The 21,918-nt window shown below is 41.9% G+C and overlaps 1 protein-coding gene across 4 annotated transcripts in view; it reads left to right on the forward strand.

The window, feature by feature from the left end:
* Positions 1 to 402: 402 nt before the first annotated feature.
* The window catches only part of CCDC13 (coiled-coil domain containing 13), a 31,459-nt gene continuing 9,943 nt past the window's right edge, over positions 403 to 21,918 (forward strand). Inside the window, exons 1-11 of one of the 4 annotated variants that reach the window (XM_062603990.1) lie at positions 403 to 533; positions 1,679 to 1,899; positions 6,602 to 6,750; positions 9,250 to 9,392; positions 12,801 to 12,890; positions 13,155 to 13,316; positions 14,422 to 14,526; positions 16,225 to 16,389; positions 17,689 to 17,865; positions 19,518 to 19,724; positions 20,869 to 21,002. In XM_062603990.1, coding sequence (XP_062459974.1) covers positions 1,685 to 1,899; positions 6,602 to 6,750; positions 9,250 to 9,392; positions 12,801 to 12,890; positions 13,155 to 13,316; positions 14,422 to 14,526; positions 16,225 to 16,389; positions 17,689 to 17,865; positions 19,518 to 19,724; positions 20,869 to 21,002 — 1,547 coding nt within the window. In that variant the 5' untranslated portion in view covers positions 403 to 533; positions 1,679 to 1,684. Of the gene's footprint in view, positions 534 to 561; positions 1,900 to 6,601; positions 6,751 to 9,249; positions 9,393 to 12,800; positions 12,891 to 13,154; positions 13,317 to 14,421; positions 14,527 to 16,224; positions 16,390 to 17,688; positions 17,866 to 19,517; positions 19,725 to 20,868; positions 21,003 to 21,918 lie in introns of those variants that run through there. The other 3 variants (XM_062603991.1, XM_062603992.1, XM_062603993.1) reach the window with 3 other exon arrangements.

Below are 21,918 nucleotides of genomic sequence, written 5' to 3' on the forward strand. Positions count from 1 at the left end.
CGTGCCTCCTCTTGCAGAGGAGGGATGAGGTGAGCTCCTGTACCCGGATAAAAATCGCCTGAGAGGGTGCGATGTTCCTGGAGAGGGCATTCCCAGCCGGCACAACTCTGCCGTCCTTGGCTGCTCCCGCAGTTCTCCCTCACCGGGGACGAGCGGCGAAGGCGAAAGGAAATGCTCCTCCACCGCGCAGAGACCTTTTCCCGTCACCGCCTTCCTCCTCCCCCTCCAGGGGGTGGGATAAGGAGCAACCCATTCCCTCCACTGCCGCACCCCGAGGGGCCGGGCTTCTACCGGGAAGGGGTGGTCCTGTGCGCGGCCGATCGGACCTATCATGGCGGCTGGCCTGAGGGGTGGGGCGCATGCGTGGCCTTGCCCTTTCCCTTCCCTGGCGGCCTGGGCGCCGTTGCTATGGAAACCGCGTGGGGCTGCGGCTGGGCCGGGAGCCGGAGCGGCCGGGCCCATCGGGCAGCCAACAGGAAGGGGCGGCTGGCGGGTCCCCGCCGCTGCCCTCGGGGCCGGGGAAGGCGGTTTCGGTAGGCAGATGGGCAGGGAGGTGCGGGGGAGGCAGCGCGGCGCCGTCAGACCGCAGGACAAGGCGGGCGTTGCGCGGGGAAGAGAGGGACTCCCATCTCCCCACACATCAGGTCGGCAGCAGAGCCCCTGTGCCAGGTTTGGACTCGGTGCCCAGGCAGGTTGTCGTGCTTAAGATTGCCCTCTGGCCATCGTTCATACCCACGGGGCTTGTGGCTATGCAGAGGCGCCGGACTCCGCTCTTTGCTCTTGTCAGTTCATAGTGCACCCTGTCGTGGTGCAGGCTGCAGTGCGTCCCTGCCCACACAGTACAGACAGGCACAGAAGGACGTGGCCCTAGTTTCTGCACTTCATCAGGATGGTTGCTGCCCTAGTGTCAGAAAGGGCGTGTGTTAATTACTCAGCAAAAAGCCTTTGATAGTTTTTACTGATTGTTCTTCCGAAACCAAAGGTGCACTTGGGTTTTTTGCTGACGCTAAATGTCAAACAGAAGGAGAAGCGGCTGGAATACATCAGAAAACTGCTCATCTTTAGTCATACTTAGTAAAGCTCTAGACATTTAAGTGGGTAGCAGTACTATCGCTTATAATGTTATCACTTAAGGCTCAGAAATCTGGGGAGAAATATAAGTCACGCCTTTGGTGTCTTGTGCCCAAAAAGGAGCATTAGGATAAACGGAGATCTTCTATCCTTTGTCAGTCCCACATTAACCCCAAAATGGAGGGATCTGCACCTTTCTTTGGAACATGGGAAGGAAGGCTGGATGGTTGCCAACAGTTTGTGTTCCATTTAGTGAGTGTACCATGGTGGCCTGCTGCACTCTTGGATTTGACCGCAGCTTGCTCTTCATTAAAAATGTTTATTTAAATGATGTGTTTAAAAACATTTGAGAACATTTATTTTTGGATGCTAAAGTGGAAAAGGCCCCAAAACGTTTTTGAAGGGTGCTTGAAAACTGTTTATAGGAAAAGGCACTTGAAGCAAGGCAGTGGGGTTGAGGATCCCAGTGGCTGAGAGGAGGAGGTGACAGGGAGTCTGTGCAGAGGTCAGTGAGGGAAAATTGTAAAGCAGTTGTTAGAGGAAGATGTTCTTCAAAGAGATGTTGATCTCTGCTTGCTGTTGCTTTTTCTTCTTGTTATGCTTTTAGTAAACAATGGAGTCAAACATAAAAGAGAATGAACATTTTCAAAGCCAATTTAAGGCTTATCAAGAACAACAGCAAAAGCGGCTGCGAAATCTAATGGAGAAGAAGGAAAAGCAGAATGGTCAGAAGGGTGATAATGGCAATACAAAGGAGACTTTCAGAATCCCTAATGATCTAAACCTCTTTGAAGCAGGACGACCTTTAAATGAAGATGGTGGCAAAAGGTAAAGCTGTAGCAGCACCATTTCTTCAGGAAGTCACAGAAGTGTATTTAGCATACGTTTTTATGAAACTCATATTAAGTGGACAGCATGCTTTCTTCACGTATCAGGCTTTCAGTATACTGATGTCATGGTTCCCAGGCTGAAAGTCAAAAACACAGCAGTGCTCCAGCTACTAAGAAGGAGAAAAATGACTGCTACTGCTGAACCCAGGACAGCTGAGAAGACTTCCTCTGTCTCTATAGTGTCTATCCTTAGGGCACTATGATGTGCGCTTTATTTTCAGTGTCTCACAAATGAAGAGTGGAAGGACAGAGGGGTTAAGGGTGACATGCTAGGGGCAGCTAGGTACTATCTGTCAAAATCCAGTCATTCAGGTTCACTAACACTGTTGGTTAGTTCCTACCTAGCCTTGTAAACAAACAAGTTCCCTATGTGAATAATTTCCAGAGACAGATAAGGACAAAAATGCTAATAGATGCACCCCGGGGCCTACAGAAAAGTATTTCCCTGGCTATCTTTGCACTACAACCTGACTTAGTAGATGAAAAGACAGCCAGCTATGTAGGAGGGTCTCATAGGCAGAGTTGCCTCCTGGTTAAGATACTTGACAAGGTTGTACAAGGTAAGGTTTTAAATCTTACTGGGGACAGGGGGTTGGGTCTTCGTCACCCACTGGGGCAGTATCTGGATTACCAGGACACCGGACATTATGGTATGGATCTCCCTTGATCTTGTTTTTAGAGCTGAGTTACTGGAGCAGAGAATTGAAACTTCAGCTGACATAACTTATCTTCCTCCTAGGATATAGTTGGTTGGTCTTCCCTTCTGACCCAACTGATTTTTTTTTTACAAACTAGAACAGGTCTGAAGTTGGACACATCCCAAAGATGTCTGTAGTGTTGGCTGTTCAGGTATATGCTCTGTGTTAGTGGTGAAGCCAGCTGAAGAAATTTCTGCTTCTACTTCCCCCTTGCAGCTGTGCTGGTACAGCTGTTTGCTGGAAACTGGATTCACTTTCTGGAGCAATAGTACTTTTATCTCAGATCATTTCAAGGAGGAGGAGCTGGCAGCTTTGCCAAAACCAGCAAATCACAGGTGGAAAACCACAATTAGGCATATACCTTTGAGATAGTTTTCTCTCCCAGCATCTGGAGTCGGGAAGGGCACTTCTACCAAAGTTTATCAAGCCACTCACCAAGGTTTATTCATTCCCAAATGCAGATCTTCCCTCTGTGTTACTCTAGGCAACTCCCTGCTCAGCTTGTTTCTGGGAATTGCTTCCTGAAATGCCCAAGTGCATTAGCTGCAGCAGACCTTCTGTGCAGATGCAGGGAGTCGAGGAATGAACCACTGAAACTTGCAGGTGCTTCTGGAAATGTAGTGTTCATGCTGCTCAGGAAGTCTGTGTAGAAACAGGGAGCTGCTCTCTCCATTGCATCATACATTGCATACTTTACACATGGGTCCCTCACTATGGCTGTTGGATTTGCCAAGTTATGCTTCTGATGTGACCTCTACCAGCTGTCCTCTTCCTTCAACAGTTTGTTCTGATAGTATATGGAAGATTACTATGGAGATCTGGGGTTTTTAATACATATATATATATTATTTTTTTTTTTTTTAAATGGAGAGGGAGACTGATGTGGATTTGCCTAGTGGAGGAGAAGGCATAGGTGCTCTCATAGCACATCCTGGTGCAGTGTGCGTTCCCTGACATGCAGAGTGTAAGAGAGTCCCAGCAGTTTTCTGTTATTTACGGTCCAGTAGTTTAGGTCTGAGTAATTCAAGAGCTATTATGTACCTCTGTTTTCAGTGATGCTGACTGTTGAAAGTCCCCATTTGACATTGCAGGTGTAGCAGGTTTATCTGGATTGTCCTTTGCTTATGTACTTCTGTGTTCAGCAAAAGAGGGGTTACGAGTGTATCAAATCCAGGCAGAATTTGCTTCTGGAATGGATTCACCAGGATGTATTTTGCAGTATTCCCATGACAACACATAAGAAACTTGTTCCAGAATAACAGGACTCCATATGGTCCGCAGTGGCAGTGATTTCAGCACGTCAGTGTTGTTTATAGCAGCAATGGAAAACATCCTCCCCTCAGAAGTTTTGCTTCCTCTGAGCCTTGGGAGTTTGTTTTTCCTTCCTCTGTCCCACTCCCAAATTTTGTTGGAGTGGTTAGCTGAGGCTTCTTTCTGGTTTGTTCTTTCTGTCATTTTATCCTTCCTAGTGGAGGAATGGTTGGACTTGATCTTAAAGGCCTTTTCCAACCTGCTTGATTCTACAGTTCTACTCTGGTATATTTAAGAGTAAGTGATTCTCTCCATCACATGGAGAATTTGTAACAGAGTTGGGAAAGACACCAGAATTTCAGTTACAGACCCTGTTCATAAGCTTCACCTGTCTCTATTTCCTTGAACTAGAGTGAAAAGGGTTACCTTTTGGTGGCCTGTTTCTTTTGGCTGACTTTCTGTAGCTGAGCCACTGGGGTGGAAACTGATACCTCCTTTGCATATGTAGAGTCAGTCTGGGGTGGGTGGGATGGAGACGTTTCTCAGAGCAGACTCCAGCTCTGTGCAGCTGGTATTTGTGTCCATCTTACTATAAGTGCTTTTTGGTAAGACTTGGAAGCCAGCTCTAAAGAAGACATCCCTGCTTCAGGTGTGATAAGAGCTAAGAGCCTTTTTTCATGTTAATTCGCTAACTGTTAAAAATCCTTTTGTCCACATATCTCTAATTAGAGCTGCACACTTCTATGAGGGGTTGCATGTAGGAATAACTTAGTTTTGCCTCTTTTCTGCTCAGAGTGCTGCTTGCTTTCTTCTTTTATGTAAACAGCTGCCTTTGATCTTCCTTTGATTTGCAGCTTTGAAACACAAGTGCCTTTCTTATCATCTCATAAATTGACTGTGCTGTTTATGGCAGTGCTTTAAGGGGTCATTTCTTTCTGATATGTACTTATGGACTGAGCAATTAAAAGTTTCAAAGTCCAGTTGGAGCAGAAAGCTTGCTAACACTTTTGAATAGAAAAGATTTAGGTGACTGCTGAGGTAACTGACCTGCCTGGCTGTGTATGTTTAAAGACACTGGTATATACTGTAACAACTGGGCTTAATCCAAATCTCTGTGATCATCCACTGTTCCAGATTAAGTCACCAAAATGCAAACATTTAGGGCCATTCTGTAGATAATAGGAATCCAGGGGTCAATTCATCTGGCTGATTTAGGTGTCTAATGATATTTGAGATGCTGTAGGAACTTCCACATGGGAAGGATAGGTAGGACACGGAAGACCTTCACCCTTCAGTAGCAGCAGCTAGGAGGTGAATGGGCAGCCCAGATGGCACCTGTGTATGAGTAACTGAACTGAGTCCCCTCATCGGGGCACTTAGTGGCACTGCAAGAGCAATTCAGATGGCAGCTAGTCTGTAGGCAGTACTGGTTGTATTGACTGGACCTCCTCTGACTTTTGTGTGCATTTTGGCTTGCTGCTGAAAGAGAGACGCCCATGTCTTGGTACAGAGTGGGACCCCATCCTGAAACTCAGATAGAGCAAGATGAAGAAACTCAGATGGGTGGGGAGAGGAAACTCAGAGGCCGTGCAGGCACAATGGGGATCATGGACATGAGCCAGCAGGGTCTCTACCACAAACTTATTTACCAAAGACAGTGTCAGTACAACTTCTCTAGCACATTTGGTTTCCTCCCTTCCATTCATTGCTTGCTGCTGGCTAAAAGGTGTGTCTAAAGTTGGAGGATGTTAGTAGTTCCTGGATTGGCTCGTATGTCTACACGTAGGTGGCAAGTGCTCTCTGAAATGCTCTTGATTCTTTCCTTGGGCTCCAGTAATATTCCCAAGAACCCTATGTCATGGCTGCTGGCCTCACATAAGAAGCTCAGAAAATCCTGGGGCATCACAGATGCCTGAGTGCTCACAATTGAATTGATCCCCCAAGGCCTTAGCATCTAGGTTTTACCTTCAGAGGAACCATCACGTGAGGACAGCAAAGAGATTGAAGGTATTCATTATCTGGATGTCTTAGAGAAATAAAACCCTTAAATGTCACTAAATGTACTGAAGAATAAGAGAAGCAAGATTACTTCCTCCCGTTCAGAGGGGTTTTTGATATTCTTTGTTTCTAAATTAATTCCAAAAAGCAACATTAAGAATGCAGACTGATGCCAGTCCCTGCCTTTGGGGTTCCAAGCAAATCAGATGAGGACACAGGAAATGGGTCTTTTGTGAATTATTATAAAGCATTAATTTTGAGGAAAGAACCTCAGTAACAGGTTTTGTAGTTGTTGCTCAGTTTGCTTTGGTAATTATGGAAAGTAAAGCCTGAATGTTATGGATGCTGAATGGTGAGCCTGTCTAGTTTCTCCTGAAGAAACATGTAAGTAAGACTGAGTGAGATGAGATTATTCAATGACTTCAAGACTGCTAAAAATATGCCTGTTCTGTGATGGTTTGCCCAGACAACACAAGAAAGTGCAGAATTTTTTAAGAGGAAGTGTTAACTGAATAGGTCAGGTCATCAACTTGTGTTCTGAACTTTGGGATACGCTACTTATTTCAGTAAACTCATACCTGGTAAGCTCAGCTCATTTAACATGCAGTCATTTCATTCTTTTATTTCTGGAAACAACTATTTGAAGCACATTACAGTGACATTTACATTTGCATTATGGTTTATTTTTCCCAGGTGTCTTGAGGTTGAGAATAAGCAGCTCCAGGATCAGCTTCGGGAAGTCCGAGATGAGAACTGCAGACTGTACAAACTGTTGACAGATAAAGATTTTGAAATAAAGCAACTCCAGAAAAAAATACAGGAGGACAGATTGGCTTTAACAGGTAAATGCAGTAACTTTGTATTCTCACTGTGTTAGTTTGCTTGGTGATGATGACAGTAGAGGTAGGGTAAGAGATTCATTGTGAGCTCCTAGCAGTAAAATATTAATGTGGCATCTCTTTACCTGCTTTATGCTAAAAAGGAATGTATTAGTCATATTGTGATCGCCTCTGTTGCACACCTGTAATGAGTTTCTGCTAGGAAGAATCAAAATTCAGGTTTCAGGTGAGAGACACTTGTTCTCTGTTGAGCTTGCAGGCATTTGCACTAGCACTGAAACCACTTGACTCTGACCTATGAAAATACTTAAGACACCTGACTATATATTTAGACAATGCTTAGAATTGCTTTCTAAACTTGGCAAGGATCTCAACTGACACAGTTCTGCATTTGCTGAGTTTACAAAGCATCTTGCTTGTGTAAGGAGTCTCATGGCGTTATTTGCAGATGGTTTTACATGATAGCGCTTACACATGGAACAGCATATATGCTTAAAGATCTGTCCCTTCCTCTCTCCTTCAGTTTCACAATCCACAAAATATGAACACTACTACTACTCCTCCCTGTCTTACGGAGCTGTTGAAAGGACCAAATGACTTCTGGTAGTCATTCAGGTCAGATTTAAGGTGCAGAATACTGTTATTAATAATTATATGGCCCTTAAAAGAAGTATTAGGCCCTTTTGGGGTACACAGTGATCTCTGTTCCTCACAGATCTTCTGCAAACTTGCTGTTACTGGCACAAACCCACTTATGATTCATAGACATCTTATTTTGGAAAACGTTCTGTTAATATCAAACAGCAGTGTTGCAGCTTTCTCCGCTTTGTGGTGCTAAATTCCTTATTCAGGCTCCTTTTGTTTGCGTGAACAGGGCACATGCAGGATGCTTGCTGAAAGCTAAAATCTGGCTTCTAATGTGTTTTGGGGGATCTTTGAAACTTGGACTGTGCAGGCTGCCTTTCCTCCACTGGGTGCCACTGTTGTTTAGGACAGCAGAGATGACCGGCCTAGCAGAGAAAGGGGAAACCAGAAATAAGCAGACCTAAATAACATTTAAATTACACCTTAATTCTTAAAAACTGCCAGTGGCTTGCATGTAGGAGAGATGATGAGCTATTACTGGGTCAGGACTAGGAGCCAGATGTGCTGTTGCAGCTTCTCTGGCTGACTCGTGTGCCAGCTTGTGGCAGTTTGCCCCATGGTTCTGTCTTTCCTGTCTGCAATGTAGCAAAGACTTGTCCACGTTGCTTGAGAATTAAAAGCTTTGATTAAATGTGTGCAGTGCATTTGATGACCATCACATGGAAGCACCAGCCTGGCTTTTGGTTAGTTTATTACTTAGTGATCAATTGCAGTCATTATTTATCATGAAAACTAAGGAAAAAGCAGCTTCTAGATAAGAAGGGAAAACCAAATCAGATAAAGGAATAAAAACAGTGGAAATGCTTTTATGTTCTCTACACATTTTTTAAATAGTGATATAGGCTCATATTCTGTTCTCAGCTGTATTCTGCATGCCCCCTTTAAAGTCTCTAGGGGTTTTATGTGATTCAGAATTCACTTTAAAGTGATCTGTTGTCCTTGCATACACCTCAGGTCTTGAACATAATCTTCACAATGTCAGCAGAAAAATTAATCCTTCAGAGCAGTCAAGGAGGATGAAGAAGTTAAAAAGAATGACAGCAGATGAGTTCAGTCTTCATATATTCCACCAATGTTGTGTTATTGTAGGCTCATATTCATTGCTGAGCTAGAGGTTTCTGTGGACATAGCATGCAATTATATTGATTTTACGCTCGTGTGAAAACTTTTCTTCACCTATGTGATGTGTGTCAATTAACAAAAGCCAAGAGACACACAAGCTAGTCCTTGCTCTGACACTAATAAAACCCTCTCTGATGAGGAGGTGAATGAAGTGTCTGTTTAAAAAAGCAATTAAGAGAGTAATACAGTAAGGCTCCATGTATAATCTCAAGGGATGTATAAATAGGCACAATGAAATTTCTTGAATGTTTTCCAGGAACCAACTGTAGTAGCGTGCCTGACCTTTTAGGACAGATGTCTAAAAAAGTTCACACCTCTGTTTCAGCAACTCCTCCAGTAGTAAACAACCAGCATAATGTTGTCTTTTCCTATAATACTCCACAAAAACCTGTTCATAACTATCCATCACAGCAGTGAGCAGGAAACATTTCTACCCTTTCTATGTAGTAATGTTGATATGACCAGTGCTGTGGCCTTCTGACATGTAACTGTTGCCGAAGTGTGAAATGTGGCTTTGCTAGCCACAACGTGATGCTGACTCAAAGGACCAAGCAATCCAGCTGGAATCACTGGCGCCTCTTTTCCTTCTCTTGTTCATTTAAGTGCCTGGCACAGCTCTGAGGGAAATGGATTAGAAAATAAAAGTACATTGTGCACTGGACAGAGAACAAAAGCATCATCTATTCTGAATCTTCCCTGTAAGATATGTCCTTTGCTTTTATGTATACTTTTCAGGGGCGTCTGGTTTAGCTGGAGATGTTGCAGCCACTAAAATAGTTGAATTAGCCAAAAAGAATCGTGAGATAACTGCTGAGGCTGAGACTGAAAAAGCCAAAGTGAAGCAACTGAATAACAAAGTCAAAGAGCTGGAAAGAGAAGTGAGACATTTTTGTTGTTTGGTTGGTTTTTTTTTTGTTTTTTTTTTTGCATGCTAAAACATAGAAAACTAGCTTTTGGGATAGAGGACATGTAGAAACTGAGTTAAATTCATGTTCCCATTTTGTATTTGCTCTTACATCCATGCTTGCTTTGAGTTCTTGTAATTTCTAGCCATAATAGGAGAAAGGGATGTGTGCCCTCAGCTGTGTTTTCACCTTTGCAGAAAGGAGGAGCTAGGAAAGCTAAATCCATAAGTTTCGATGACCCAAGAATATATGAAATAGTGATTAGGAATGTGTATTTGCCACACAGAGGCTTTTCTAGCACTATGGGAATGATATTTTTCTGATTTTATTTTTTTTTGTGAGGAGAAGCTGATTTCATACCATCATGTCTTACATTCCCACCTCATTAATGCCAGCCATGAACTGGTATTCTATTCTTCTAAGCTGTATTTGTCCAAGTAATGAAAGCTGCTTTCTAACATAAGTACTCCCAGAACTGAGATAGTAACAAACTAGATCATGTAAAACACCAAATCTTCATTCAGAGAAACTCATTTTTCTGGTTTAATATGAATTTTTCATATGTACTAACCTATCACAGGAATAATTTTACTCAGGTGACTGCTAAAATGAAAATTAGAGGCCCTGATGGCAGTGTTTACTTTGTTCATTGGCTATTACTCCTCTTCTTTACACAATACTGGTAAAATTTTTGGTAATTTTTAGTCCTTTTATTTCTGCACTTTGCTTCCTTAGAAGCATAATTTAAATGGATCAATAATGTTTATCATGCTGACAAGTGTATTCTGACTTCATCTGTCACGATCAATTATCACAAATCATGCATTTATCTGAATTGTACCACATTTGCCTGAAAGTTGAAGAAATAGTAGATTAAACTTTGAGAACACCTGCATAAATCCAGAATGTTCTGGTCAAAAGCTGGCTAAGAAATGTCAGGTATAGCTAGGGACCTACAAAATCACACAAGGGGAGCAAGCCATGAATAATTTCAAGAAAAATCATGGTAGTTATAATCCCCTACTTTCAGAAGTGTAATGATCATTATTCAGACAGAAACTTAAAGTATTATCAGATATTGACCCAAAAGAAAGGACCACAGACATTTCAGGAAAGGAAATCAAACTGAAAGCCAACAGAAATTTTCAAGAAACAGTAATTGCTGGTCAAAGCAGAGATGGACATGTTAAATGTGAACTAATCTGCTCTTAGACACCATCAAAATCAAAACTAAACACAGCAAACTGTCTCATCTGAGACAAAAATGACCACAGCATGAACCCCACTGAAACTATGCCCTGGTCAGTGTTCTACATTTTCTCACAACCTCATTTGGAGTGGCTTTTCTCTAAACTAATGATGACTGGCTGAATTTGTGGATTGTACTTGTTCAGTAGAACTATAGGAAGATAAGGGGGCTGACAAGAAAACTAAAGAGGAACTTTTTACAAGGGTATGTAAGGATGGGATGAGGGGTAGTGGCTTTAAACTGATAGAGGGTAGATTTAGATTAAGTATAATGAAGAAGTTCTTCTCTGTGAAGGTGGTGAGGCGCTGGCACAGGGTGCCCAGGGAAGCTGTGGCTCCCCCATCCCTGGCAGTGTTCAAGGCCAGGTTGGATGGGGCTTTGAGCAACCTGGTCTAGTGGAAGGTGTCCCTGCCTATGGCAAGGGGTTGGAACTGGATGAACTTTATGATCCCTTCCAACACAAACCATTCTGTGACAGAGAAGAGCTGTTACAGACGGAAACCTGCAGTGATTCATATCTCTTTAGTAGCTCTTAAGCTAAGCTGGATCACTGTCTAGACACACTCATCTTTTTCTATTGATTGTAGAAAGAACCAAGACAACTAAAGTGCCATTCAGTTGCCCATGCATAAGTGTGAAAGTACAATCTGAGATGCCACTTAAACCTCTTAGACACCCCTGCAGGGCTGTTGGACGTGACAAGACTGGCAGTGCTGGTGCAGTGGCTGAAGGCCTGCTGGGTACCCTCAGATCCTCAAATGGGACTAGGCAGCTGTGGATGCGCAACAAAACCAAGCCTACAGCCAGTTCATCCACTTGATGTAATGTAGGAGTCTACTGTAGAGTGGGCTGAAGACTTACCTGACTGTGTTGGCCAGACTCCATTCTTTATAAAGACTCCCACACTGAAAACAAGGAACATGTTAATTTGTGATTTGAATCTCATTCCCTATGCTGACTTCTAGATGCCTTAAACCCTGCAAAATGAATTGTGGTGACACAATTGCATCACAATATGTACTTTCAAGGGTTATTTTACGTAATTGTTAACTCTTTGCTTGTATGAAAACTAAAAGTATGTAAATTGAAAGTGTTCTAACATGACTCTGTTCCCACAAATAAAATGGAAGGTGTGGCCATTGAGCAATCACTTATCAAAGGGTGGTACATGTAAACAAATGCTGCAGACAGATGTTTGCAGAAAACTGCCTAGAATTTAGCCTAGCAGCTGCCACCACTAGCTGAAATTTCTTATTCTCAGTCCATTGACTAAAAAAATTTATGAACTATATAGAAGGGGTGGCCTAACTGTTGATTTACGTACAAAGAAGGGGCAACATTAGAGCTGGTTCCAAGTTGCACTCTGCATTTCACCAATCATTTTAATGAAGAAGCTATTCCTTAGTGCCTTTTTTTACTCAGGCAAATAATCAAGATTTTCCTCCCACCTCAAAGAATGAAGTTTCAGCCCTTTAAAGCAACATTTCCTGGCCTTTTTAGCTCCAAATTACAACACTCCTGTCCAATAAGAAGTCTTTGCAGTCTCAACATAAGACATGGTTCAAACAAGGAGTGGCTTTATGTCTGTCTGCCTTTGCTGTGGCAAGCAATTAGATATATATTCTTCTACCTTAGAGCTACCAGCTAAAGAGAAATGGCCTTAACATCATTGCTAAATGTCAGTTGTAGGGCCATAGGTAGTCATTCCTTCTTTTACGTTCCTTTGGTGAGTAGGACTATGTGGTTTTTATTAAATATCCTGTACTGTAGTGCATTTACATTTATGTATATAAACACTTTTATTTTATGAACCTATGGTAATAAAATCCCCCAGAATTCTCCATACTTGATAGCTGATCCTGTCTCAGCAAGTCAGAGACATTTTCGGTGAATTTATTCCACTGTAAAGTAGCATATTTTACTTTGGGAAGTATTTCAGGGAAAAAAAAATGCTTTCCTACTGATTGTGTTTAAAAACAAGGGAAAATGAAGTTGTTGTTTGGTTGTTTGTTTTGGTTTGTTTTTTTTTCTAGAGTAAATAAACATCCATGTACTTTTTTGCTAATTAACATTCCATGGATTTATGCTCTTCACTGTATTCATTGTATAATAACAGTGCATTTTCTTTACAGTTACAGACAGCCGTAGAAAAAATGCATTGTCTTGGTGGTGATGATGCAGGAATCAAGCAATCAACTCTGAAGATGATAGAAGGAAACTTGGTAAGAGTTGTAATTGAAGAGAGGAAATCAGAATTTGATGCTTGGTTCTCTGCTGTTGTACAATCCTTTTCCTATGATAAGGACATATCCCTGTCACTAGTTTGTGGCCAAATTGCTCTGTTTGTATTGCCTCTATACCCTCAAAATTAGGGAAGGCATGGGTCTGGAAAAAGATTCTCTGATCCTGAGGGATCTGTGGATCTTAATCACTTCAGGTTTTCCTTAAGGACTGTGTTCTTACCAAGTACATTCTTCTCTTCAAAGGCTGAAAGTCCAGAGGTGAAAGCATTGCAAGAAAAATTAACTGCAGCCAACTTTAAAGTGATGGAATATCGTAATCAACTCCAGTCTGCAAAGCAGGAACTGAAGATGACCCAAAAGGTACTGTTGCAGGATGCAGTCTGTGTCTGGGATCCTGTGCAAGAGGTATATTCTTGTGAAATCAGGAGGCTTCTTTTCTTTTGCGCTTTGATGAGCCTCCATGAAGTATTCCAATGAACCGTAAAGAAGGTATAGTGGTTGCATTGGGAAGATATACACATGGACACACAGATTTCATCCTCCGACACCATAGCTGGCTGACTGTGTCTGTTATTTCTACTGCTATGATAGGTACAGGTTCTTCAATGTTTGAAAGTCCCAGTTGAGCAGAATAGGTTCAAGGCATATGTTCAGGTACATTCCTCCTTTCCAAAACATTTAATTATGTATTTACTTTAAATATAGGCTTCAGTCCCATGGAAATCAATGGGATTAAAGACCACGCTTGAATTAGAGTACAGTTTGTCGGACTAACCTTTTTGATTCATGATGGATTTTAAAGTGTTTATGTGCTCTGTTTCCTTTGGTTTTGTTACTTTGAATAAGAACCTGCAATGCAGATCAGAGTAGAAGTATGGTCCTAAAAATAGAATTCTGCTGACCTTTTTATAAATAATTTAAATGCTCTTCATACTAACTTTAGCTCTAGTTAATGTGGATGTGTTGGAATTGTGCAAGAGAGATTGGCTCAATTCCTGATTTGCAAGGATGTATATTAGGACAATAGTCTGTTCCTGTTTAGTTCTGGTTAAGTATTTATTATATCAAAAATAATTACATATGTTGACAACTCTCAGGACTGGTTAGTAAACCTTGATGATGAATTTGAAATCTTTTTTACAGAAGTAGCACAGTTTGCCACACAGCTATACAGCTAGAGAGTACAATTTGACACTCTCCATAGGCAGGCAGGAAAACACAGATTCATATTTTTTTAAAAAGCAAAGAATAATACTCAAACATATCAAAATACTGAAATGCCCACCTCAACAAGTAAAACTGTTCATGTTAGCCAAACTTCTACCCACCAACAGTATGTATTGAAATAATGATCTGGAAGAGTTTACAGCAGATGAGATGCTGAATATTGGATGCAGGCCACTCTGTATAGATTGTGTTTTGTGTTTATTGCTAGAGTAAGCAGCCTTTCCATGCCCCCAACCTGTATTAAAGCCTAGCCTTCTTGTTTATGTTAATTCTTTTTTTATAGCTTTTAGCAAATGAAGTTGGTGAAGATGTGAATATTCAAAGTCTGTTGACCAATTCTGGCAGCTGGCGTGGACGAGCCCAGCAAATTCTTGTCCTCCAAAGCAAGGTGAGTTAAAAGACTCTGCATAGTGCCATGTAAGCTGGGTACTGGGGTGCTCTTTCTAAGTACAGATATTACATTAGTTTAAGGTAAAGATGCTGTTAGTTCTTTATTACGTAACTCCTAACGTCTATACTTGCTTATAAGGTATGTCCCAGTACAGTGCTTACTGCAACTACATGGCAGTTTTCAGTGTTGAAGAAAGCAACTGTTTGAATAAAACACTTTATGGTTACTTCTGTAATAGTTTTTAGGTATGTTTGTATGTGTCTGCACATTCATGTGTGTGTGTGGTGGCAGGGATGTTATATTCTAAATATGTGTTGATGTGTGCAGGGTCTTTCAGAGTTCCTGCAAATTATGTTAATTGGTCTATTGCAAACTTGCAAGCTTCAGCGTTTAAGCTGTGAATCTTTCGTATCTGTGTCAAAGGAGAGAGTTCAGTGACCTTAGAGAGTTCTGGCAGTTAAAATGCCAGGATGTTGTGAAGGTGCCTCTCTCCACTGAGTAGAGAAGGAGCCCTGTTCATTGTCTGTGCTCTGGCTTAGACACCTTCATTCAGTGCCTGAAGTCAGATGGGAAGAATTGAGGTCAGATAAGATTTTCAGGTTGTTCCCCCAGGAACTTCAGTAAAATCTTTAACTCTTGAATCTCTCCTGAAGGGCCCAGCCTAGCTGAAATGTCAGCTCCAGACAGGGAGGCAGTTTTTTCTGCAGTTTAATTCTATGCCAACAAACTGATTTTGCACTGTGACTGAAATTGTTAACCTCTAATTTCCCTGGAGGAAATTATATTTTCCTTCCATTAAGGTCCCCTGGATGGAATTCATGTCAAGACCATAAGTACTGTACTCTAATGTAGAAATTTCTTTCTGAGGCAGTATCCTCAAGCCCCTTCAGTAGTCAGTGGTGATCTTGTAAATACAATCACTTGATCAAAAGTGAGGAAGGTGCATCTTATCTTAGAAGACACCTCCAGAAAAAGGCAGAGGAACTGTGCTGTAGCAGTGCCCATTTCCTTCTACTGGCTGTAAAATAGATCTATAGCAAATAGCTGAGATGCAGGGGTTTAGTTCACTTGACTGCACATAGGTGTTTAATGCCAGCTGAGAGGCCACAGGTTGTCCCTCTGGCTTCTAGTCATCTCTCCAGAGGAGTATGGATGTCTTGTAGATCCTGCATCATGTATGTCTCCAGTATCCCAGGGCATCTAAACCAGTGCTAGGTACTCATGTTCAGCCTAGTGATCTGTGTCTTTGATTGTGGACATCCTGGATGGTGATTCTCCTAAAGACCAAGATGCTTAAATGTAGATGGGAGAGTGGGTGTTTGCTCCTTTAGAGGAGATCTAAGGTATTATTCTGTTGTGCAAGTGTGTTTAGTGGCATTCAAGATGCTTTGGAGTTGTCTGCATGGCCTCCACATATGGCCCCAATAAAGCATGCATCTCCAATGTGTCCTGAGTCTCTTGTAGGTCTGGTGTTACATCTCCGCCCTGCACAGATGTGCTAGATGTCTGCATATTTGTTAGCAGGTAACAAATTTAAATTTGAAAGAGAAGACACTGCTCTGTGTTAGTTAACTATGATAATGTCAAGAAGTAATATGATGCTACTCTGAGCTCTCTTTGGTTATGTCCTCTTTGGTGCTGGACCACTGTACTCCTGGAAAAGGCTCTGGATGTGTTGTCATTATTGCCCCCTAGGTTCGAGAGCTGGAGAATCAGTTGGGTCAAAGCAAGACCAGAAAATCACCGAGCAAGGTTGATGAGGAATTGCTGGCAGTTATTGATCCAAGGAAGTTATCAGCCCAAGAGAAGAACTTGCTGAAGATTCGCAGCTTAGAAAAAGAAAAGAAAGAAACTTTGGAGGTAAAACACTGTGAGTTGAGAGAGGTCTGTTTGGGTGTATAGTATGTAATAACTTGCCTTAACTTACCTTCAAGGTGTACGTTATAACCCACCCAAGGATCATTTCACCCAAAAGCCACCTGGTTTTTGATCTACTGGAGGGAATTCTGCCACACTTCACAGACTGTGCAAAAGGCTTCCACACTTGAGATCTGTATTGTAGTCTTGGGTGGACAGGATTGTACATGCCTCTGCAGTACAAGATTTAGTCTTCACCTCTGCTTCTGTCTTCAGCTTGGGGACCCCAGCATAAGAAGGATATGGGCCTGTTGGATTGAGTCCAGAGAAGGCCATAAAGTTGATTAGGTGCCTGGAGCATCTTTCCTATGGAGACAGGCTGAGAGAGCTGGGCTTATTCAGCCTGGAGAAGAGAAGGCTCTAGAGAGATCTTAGAGCAGCTTCCAGTGCATAAAGGGGTAACAAGAAGGGTGGAGAGAGGCTTTTGACAAGGGCAGGTAGGGACAGGAGAAGGGGAATGGCTTTAAACTGACAGAGGGGAGATTTAGATTGGATATTAGGAATAAATAATTTACTGTGAGGGTGGTGAGACACTGGCAGAGGTTACCCACCCAGAAGCTGTGGCTGCCCCATCCCTGGCAGTGTTCAAGGCCAGGTTGGACGGGGTTTGGAGCAACCTGGTCTAGCAGAAGGTGTCCCTGCCTATGCAGGGGACTTGGAACTAGTTGATCTGTAAGGTCCCTTCCAACCAAAACCGTTTTATGATTTACGTGTCAGGTGCATCTCTTTAGCCTGAAATGCCATCAGCTGACAACTGTGCTTGGTTAGGTGATGTTGGGAAAAGGGAGAGAGACCCTGGGTTGCAATGCAGCTGGTGCTGGCTTTATATTAAAGGCATATGTAGAAAGAAGCCCTGCTACAGCTGCATCCAAACTCTGTAGCATCCCTCTTACACTTTGGCCAGATGTGCATTCTTCATGCAACATTAAATACAAACCAGGAGCATACAGAATTAGGTTTTAATACAAAATTATCATTTGCTTCTCGGCACATACTGAATTAACCCAGTCCACTTCTATTCCTGAGCAGGCAGACTTTTTTTTTTTTTTTTTTTGATACTGGCAAGCAGGCAATGAGTTGTAGCATTTGTAATTTCTACTTTCTTTGGGATAATATGGAATGCCAGTGCCATTTTTTTATATTCTCCCAGGACATATGTGATTCCTCTAGCTCATCAGAGCACCTGGGGCTTGGTGATAGGCTATAACTGTCATTTCCTATGATGTGTTTGCATCACTGCAGAAACTCACTGGGGAATATGATGTTCTCAAAAAGAGTCATGAGGAAGTGAAAAAAACCCTTGACGCATCAAAAGCCAGGAACAAAGTACTGTGCAGTGAAGTGAAAACCCTGAAGGGACAGATCGTAATCCTGTTGGAGAAAGGAAAACATGACAATGAGCTCATAGACGCCTTACTGGTATGGTCTGACTATTACTGTTGGTCTCAGCCCCTGCATATCAGCCCTCTTTCTATAAGTGATGAAACATGATGTCATTTAATGACACAATGACACAGACAACCTTAGGGTGTACAGGAGCCTGATGAATCAAACTGTGACAGCCAGAGGTTTCCTAGGCAGCTAAAGCACTTCTGTGTTTTGGATCAGATCATGTAAAGGCTGCAAGACAGCACCAGGCGTGACACAGTTGCAGTGAAGTGGCTCTAAGCTGCAAGTATTGGAAGAAACATTTTGCAGAAGGAGGATTGAAATAGGATTGTCTAGTATGTAGAGGAAAGGCTTTATTCTTGGCCCATGAAGCTGGACAGTATTCTCTGTTCTGCTTTCAGCTTCATTGGTAGGTTTGGGTTTTTTTCTTAGAATTCCTGCAATTTTGCACTTTCAGTTGTTGTGTTACACAACCCAAAACACACAAGCTAAACTATGAGTACTAATCCATATGCGCATTCGCTTGCAGTAGCTGGAGATGAGATTTGACCTCTTCAAAACCAAGAGTATTAGCAGAGACTCAAGATACAGTTATGCTGAAATAAATAGCTGCTGTCATGGTCTTGCAGGACGCTTTTGTCCTGCCGTGATTCTAAATAGTCTTCCCCAATTTCAATAATTAAAAAAAAAAAAAGAAAATATGCTGCTTTTTACTAGGGTTAGCTCTGTGTTTCTTGATCCAGCTCCTCACAAGTTTCAAATTACATTTCCTTGCTTCTTTAGGTTTTAGCTAATATATGCTTGTGTCTGAGCTGGCATTTACCTTTCTGCATACCAGGCACCCGCGGGGAGAGTGGGTACTGACCAGCACATTAGGCAGATTACAGAGGAGTCAAATAACAGTTGTCACTTTTGCCAAGTCTTAGTGTCTCACTAAACTTATTACAGAAAGACACAAGTTTACTTGAGAAGGAATGGTTAAACTGTTTTATGCCTTACATCAAAGAAGCACCTTGCTTGCAGTTTGTTGGCCTGACAGAACCAACTATCTGACAAGGATGAGATTTGTCAGTGTGAGAAAAACTCCAAAAGCCACTGATAAAACAGCCTAGTGTTATAGCTGTCATCTCATACTTCCCTTATCTTTTAATGTCACTCACACAATCTGATCATGTTCTAATTTCATGAAAAGCACATTCAAATCCTTACTTTTATCCACTTTATGAAAAAATCACCTTCATTGTCAGAGGCCAGCCTTTCTTGCTTTATTTTCTGCTACACTGAGTAGCAAAGCTGCCAGCAAACTGAATCTCTCAGTTGCTTAGGTCTTTTCTACTTTCACTGTCCAGTCACTATAGTCTTGATATGACCAGCAGGAGCCAGTGGAGATGGACTGTCCTTACCCAGCCACATGTGTCTGGGCATTGCAAGTAGATGTGCTGTGCAGTCCTTTCAATGGATAAATGCTGATGCAGTGATCTCGTGCTTAAAACATAACAGACTCTTGGAGTACCACTAGTGATATCAATGTGCTTACACCAAGGAATGGGTTTGGCAGAGCAGAGTCTTGCCCTAGCATTCATAAACAGGTATCTGACTTGGAGGGTGTAAAACACCAAGGGAGTCTTAATAATCATTGTGTATAAAAGTGAAGATCTCACTCATTGTTTTTATTTTATCAGGCCCAGCAGAAGCAAATGCAGGAGATCTTAAAGCATCTGAGCCATCAGGATGAGGAGAACAAGGAGTCCAAGCACATGCTAGGGCAGAATTTGAACAGTGAGGTTCAGAAACAAAACTGCCTTATAGAGCAGCTCAGACAAGTGGTGACTGAACGAGAAGCAATGGTTAAAGAGCTAGAAGAGGAGATTGGGCAACTCACACTTCAGGTAGACAGAAGAAATTAACTGGTGGAGTATGCTCTCTAATCATTTTAGATCTGCTCTCTCACTTCCTTCTCCCTTGTTATCTGAGTTGGCTGCTAGCTTGAGACATTAATACCTGTCTTACTGACAGTCTGTCCTCTTGGAATGAGACAGGAATTTTCTCTTGTAACTCTTAAATTTCTTTCCTGTACATAAGTTTTCTTCAAGCTGTTTAAGCAGCAGAAAACAGAAATATCAACCACATCCACCCGTGGCTTCATGTCAAGAATGTCACACAGCTGACAGCAAGGGTTGGGCTGCAGTGGTGACTTCTCAATATTGAGCATCCTTGATTGCTGAAGGAAGCAAGCAAACAAGCATAAGTGAGGCTGACATCAGCAGGCTGACATGGTACCTGCCATAGTACCCATCTGCATTCCTTTATGGTGTGATGGGGCCCCTAGTAAGTTATTCTCATCTCCCACTGTAAAACACTTCAAAAATTTCCTTCAGATCTCTAAGCTATGGATATGAGTCTGAGGAGCCTCAAGCATATGGAAATTTCATTGTACAGATGAAAGCACTGGGGAGGTTGACCCCTTACAAATTAGTGTGTTAAAAATGTTTTAAACTTTTAGGGTTTAGTGTTGCAAACTGACAGAGGCAAGATGGCACTATTGCCAGAGCACAGGCACAGGAGTTGAGAGGAAGTCCACTAACCTTCCAAAGGCTTCTCATGTGATCTTATATCTTACAGTCAGGTTTTGTTAAGAGTATTTAGGCAGCCAATTCCTGTTGATATAAAACCCTCATAGGGTTATGGTGAGATTGTGGATCTGTCAGATACCTCAGTAATGGGGACTAGAGCATTGAACCAGAGGTCAGACCTGGGTTAGGGAGACAAACCAACTGTGCTGGTAGTTGTAGTGTTGGTGCTGCACTATGAGTTCTCTAGTGAGACTGTGTGCACCCTATGATTTCATATGCAACTTGCTTTGTTTTCATCCTGCAATGGATAGAAGCTAAAGGAAACTTTCTGAGGAGGTCATGTAAATCAAAAGTTCTGGCATGCTTGTAGCAATAATTATAAGATGCTGATTAGGCATTAAGGCAGCTATTTTTCTTTGAACTGTGTAATCAGTTTTATAACCTGCTCCAACATTAACAGCTGAAATCTGCCTATGAAGGGGACAGTTTGGGAGCTGCTGAACCACCACCTTCTGAGTCCTCAGATTCAGGTTCTACTCTGCTTAAGCCTATGGCATCAGGCAGCAATCAAGTTGGAAGGACTGGATCTGCTCGGTAAGAAGACCCTAATGTCAATGTTTACAACTGCTGTGAGTTATTCAGAAGCATGGTTTCCCCAAGCAACTGTATGAAACCACAAGTGCTATGTGCCAGCAGTGGTGGCAGCCTGTTTGCAGTATATGGGAATCTCTAATCTCATTATTTCTTGGATTTTCATCCTGGAACAGAGAAAGATCTACAGACTTGCAGATATTACTACATTTGGCATGATGGTAGTGCAGCTAATTTTCCTTCTGCAGCTCAGATAATGTTCATGTGGTTAGCTTAAGTGCCTGTGATTCTTCTCTCTTATGAGAAACGGGGTTTGTAATGAGCAGACTTCTGAAAGCAGGGTGGCAAATTAATGCAAAATGCCATTTTAGGTAAGCACTAAATCACTGGCTCATTATTTAAAATCAATAAATACATGGAATACGATTTACTTGCAGAAATGTTGAAAACACACCACATCATTTGTTCTTAACAAACACCCTTTTTAAAACCTCACTGAAGACCATGTAAATTACACTAATCTTAATGCAGCAGTATATCTGATTTTTGTTTATGCTGATGTGGCTCTGTGCCACTCTGTCTGTGTAAAGGGACCATAATACCGGAACAAGTTGTTTCCTTTCCTTTTAAAATGCTGGTTTTGATGCTAAAGAGTTCATGGTCTAACTGGCGATGAGAATTTGAGACTGGTTTTCTCAGGAAATTTTTCATCAAATTAAAGTTGCAACTGATTTGTTCTATGTAATTTTAACTTGCCTACCATATTACTTTAGACACTGAATGTGGTTTTAGAAATGACAGATGTATCCCTGTCAATCAGCATTAAAGTAGAGCATTACTACAAAATTTAAGAAAAGTTATTCTCACTGGTTTTGAGTTACAGTTAAAACATCCTTTATTTGAAGTTTACTACATCTCC

The sequence above is a fragment of the Pezoporus occidentalis genome, unplaced genomic scaffold, assembly GCF_034315485.1.
Source record: "Pezoporus occidentalis ecotype Australia unplaced genomic scaffold, CSIRO_AGI_Poc_V1 ctg82, whole genome shotgun sequence".
Lineage (NCBI taxonomy): Eukaryota > Metazoa > Chordata > Aves > Psittaciformes > Psittacidae > Pezoporus > Pezoporus occidentalis.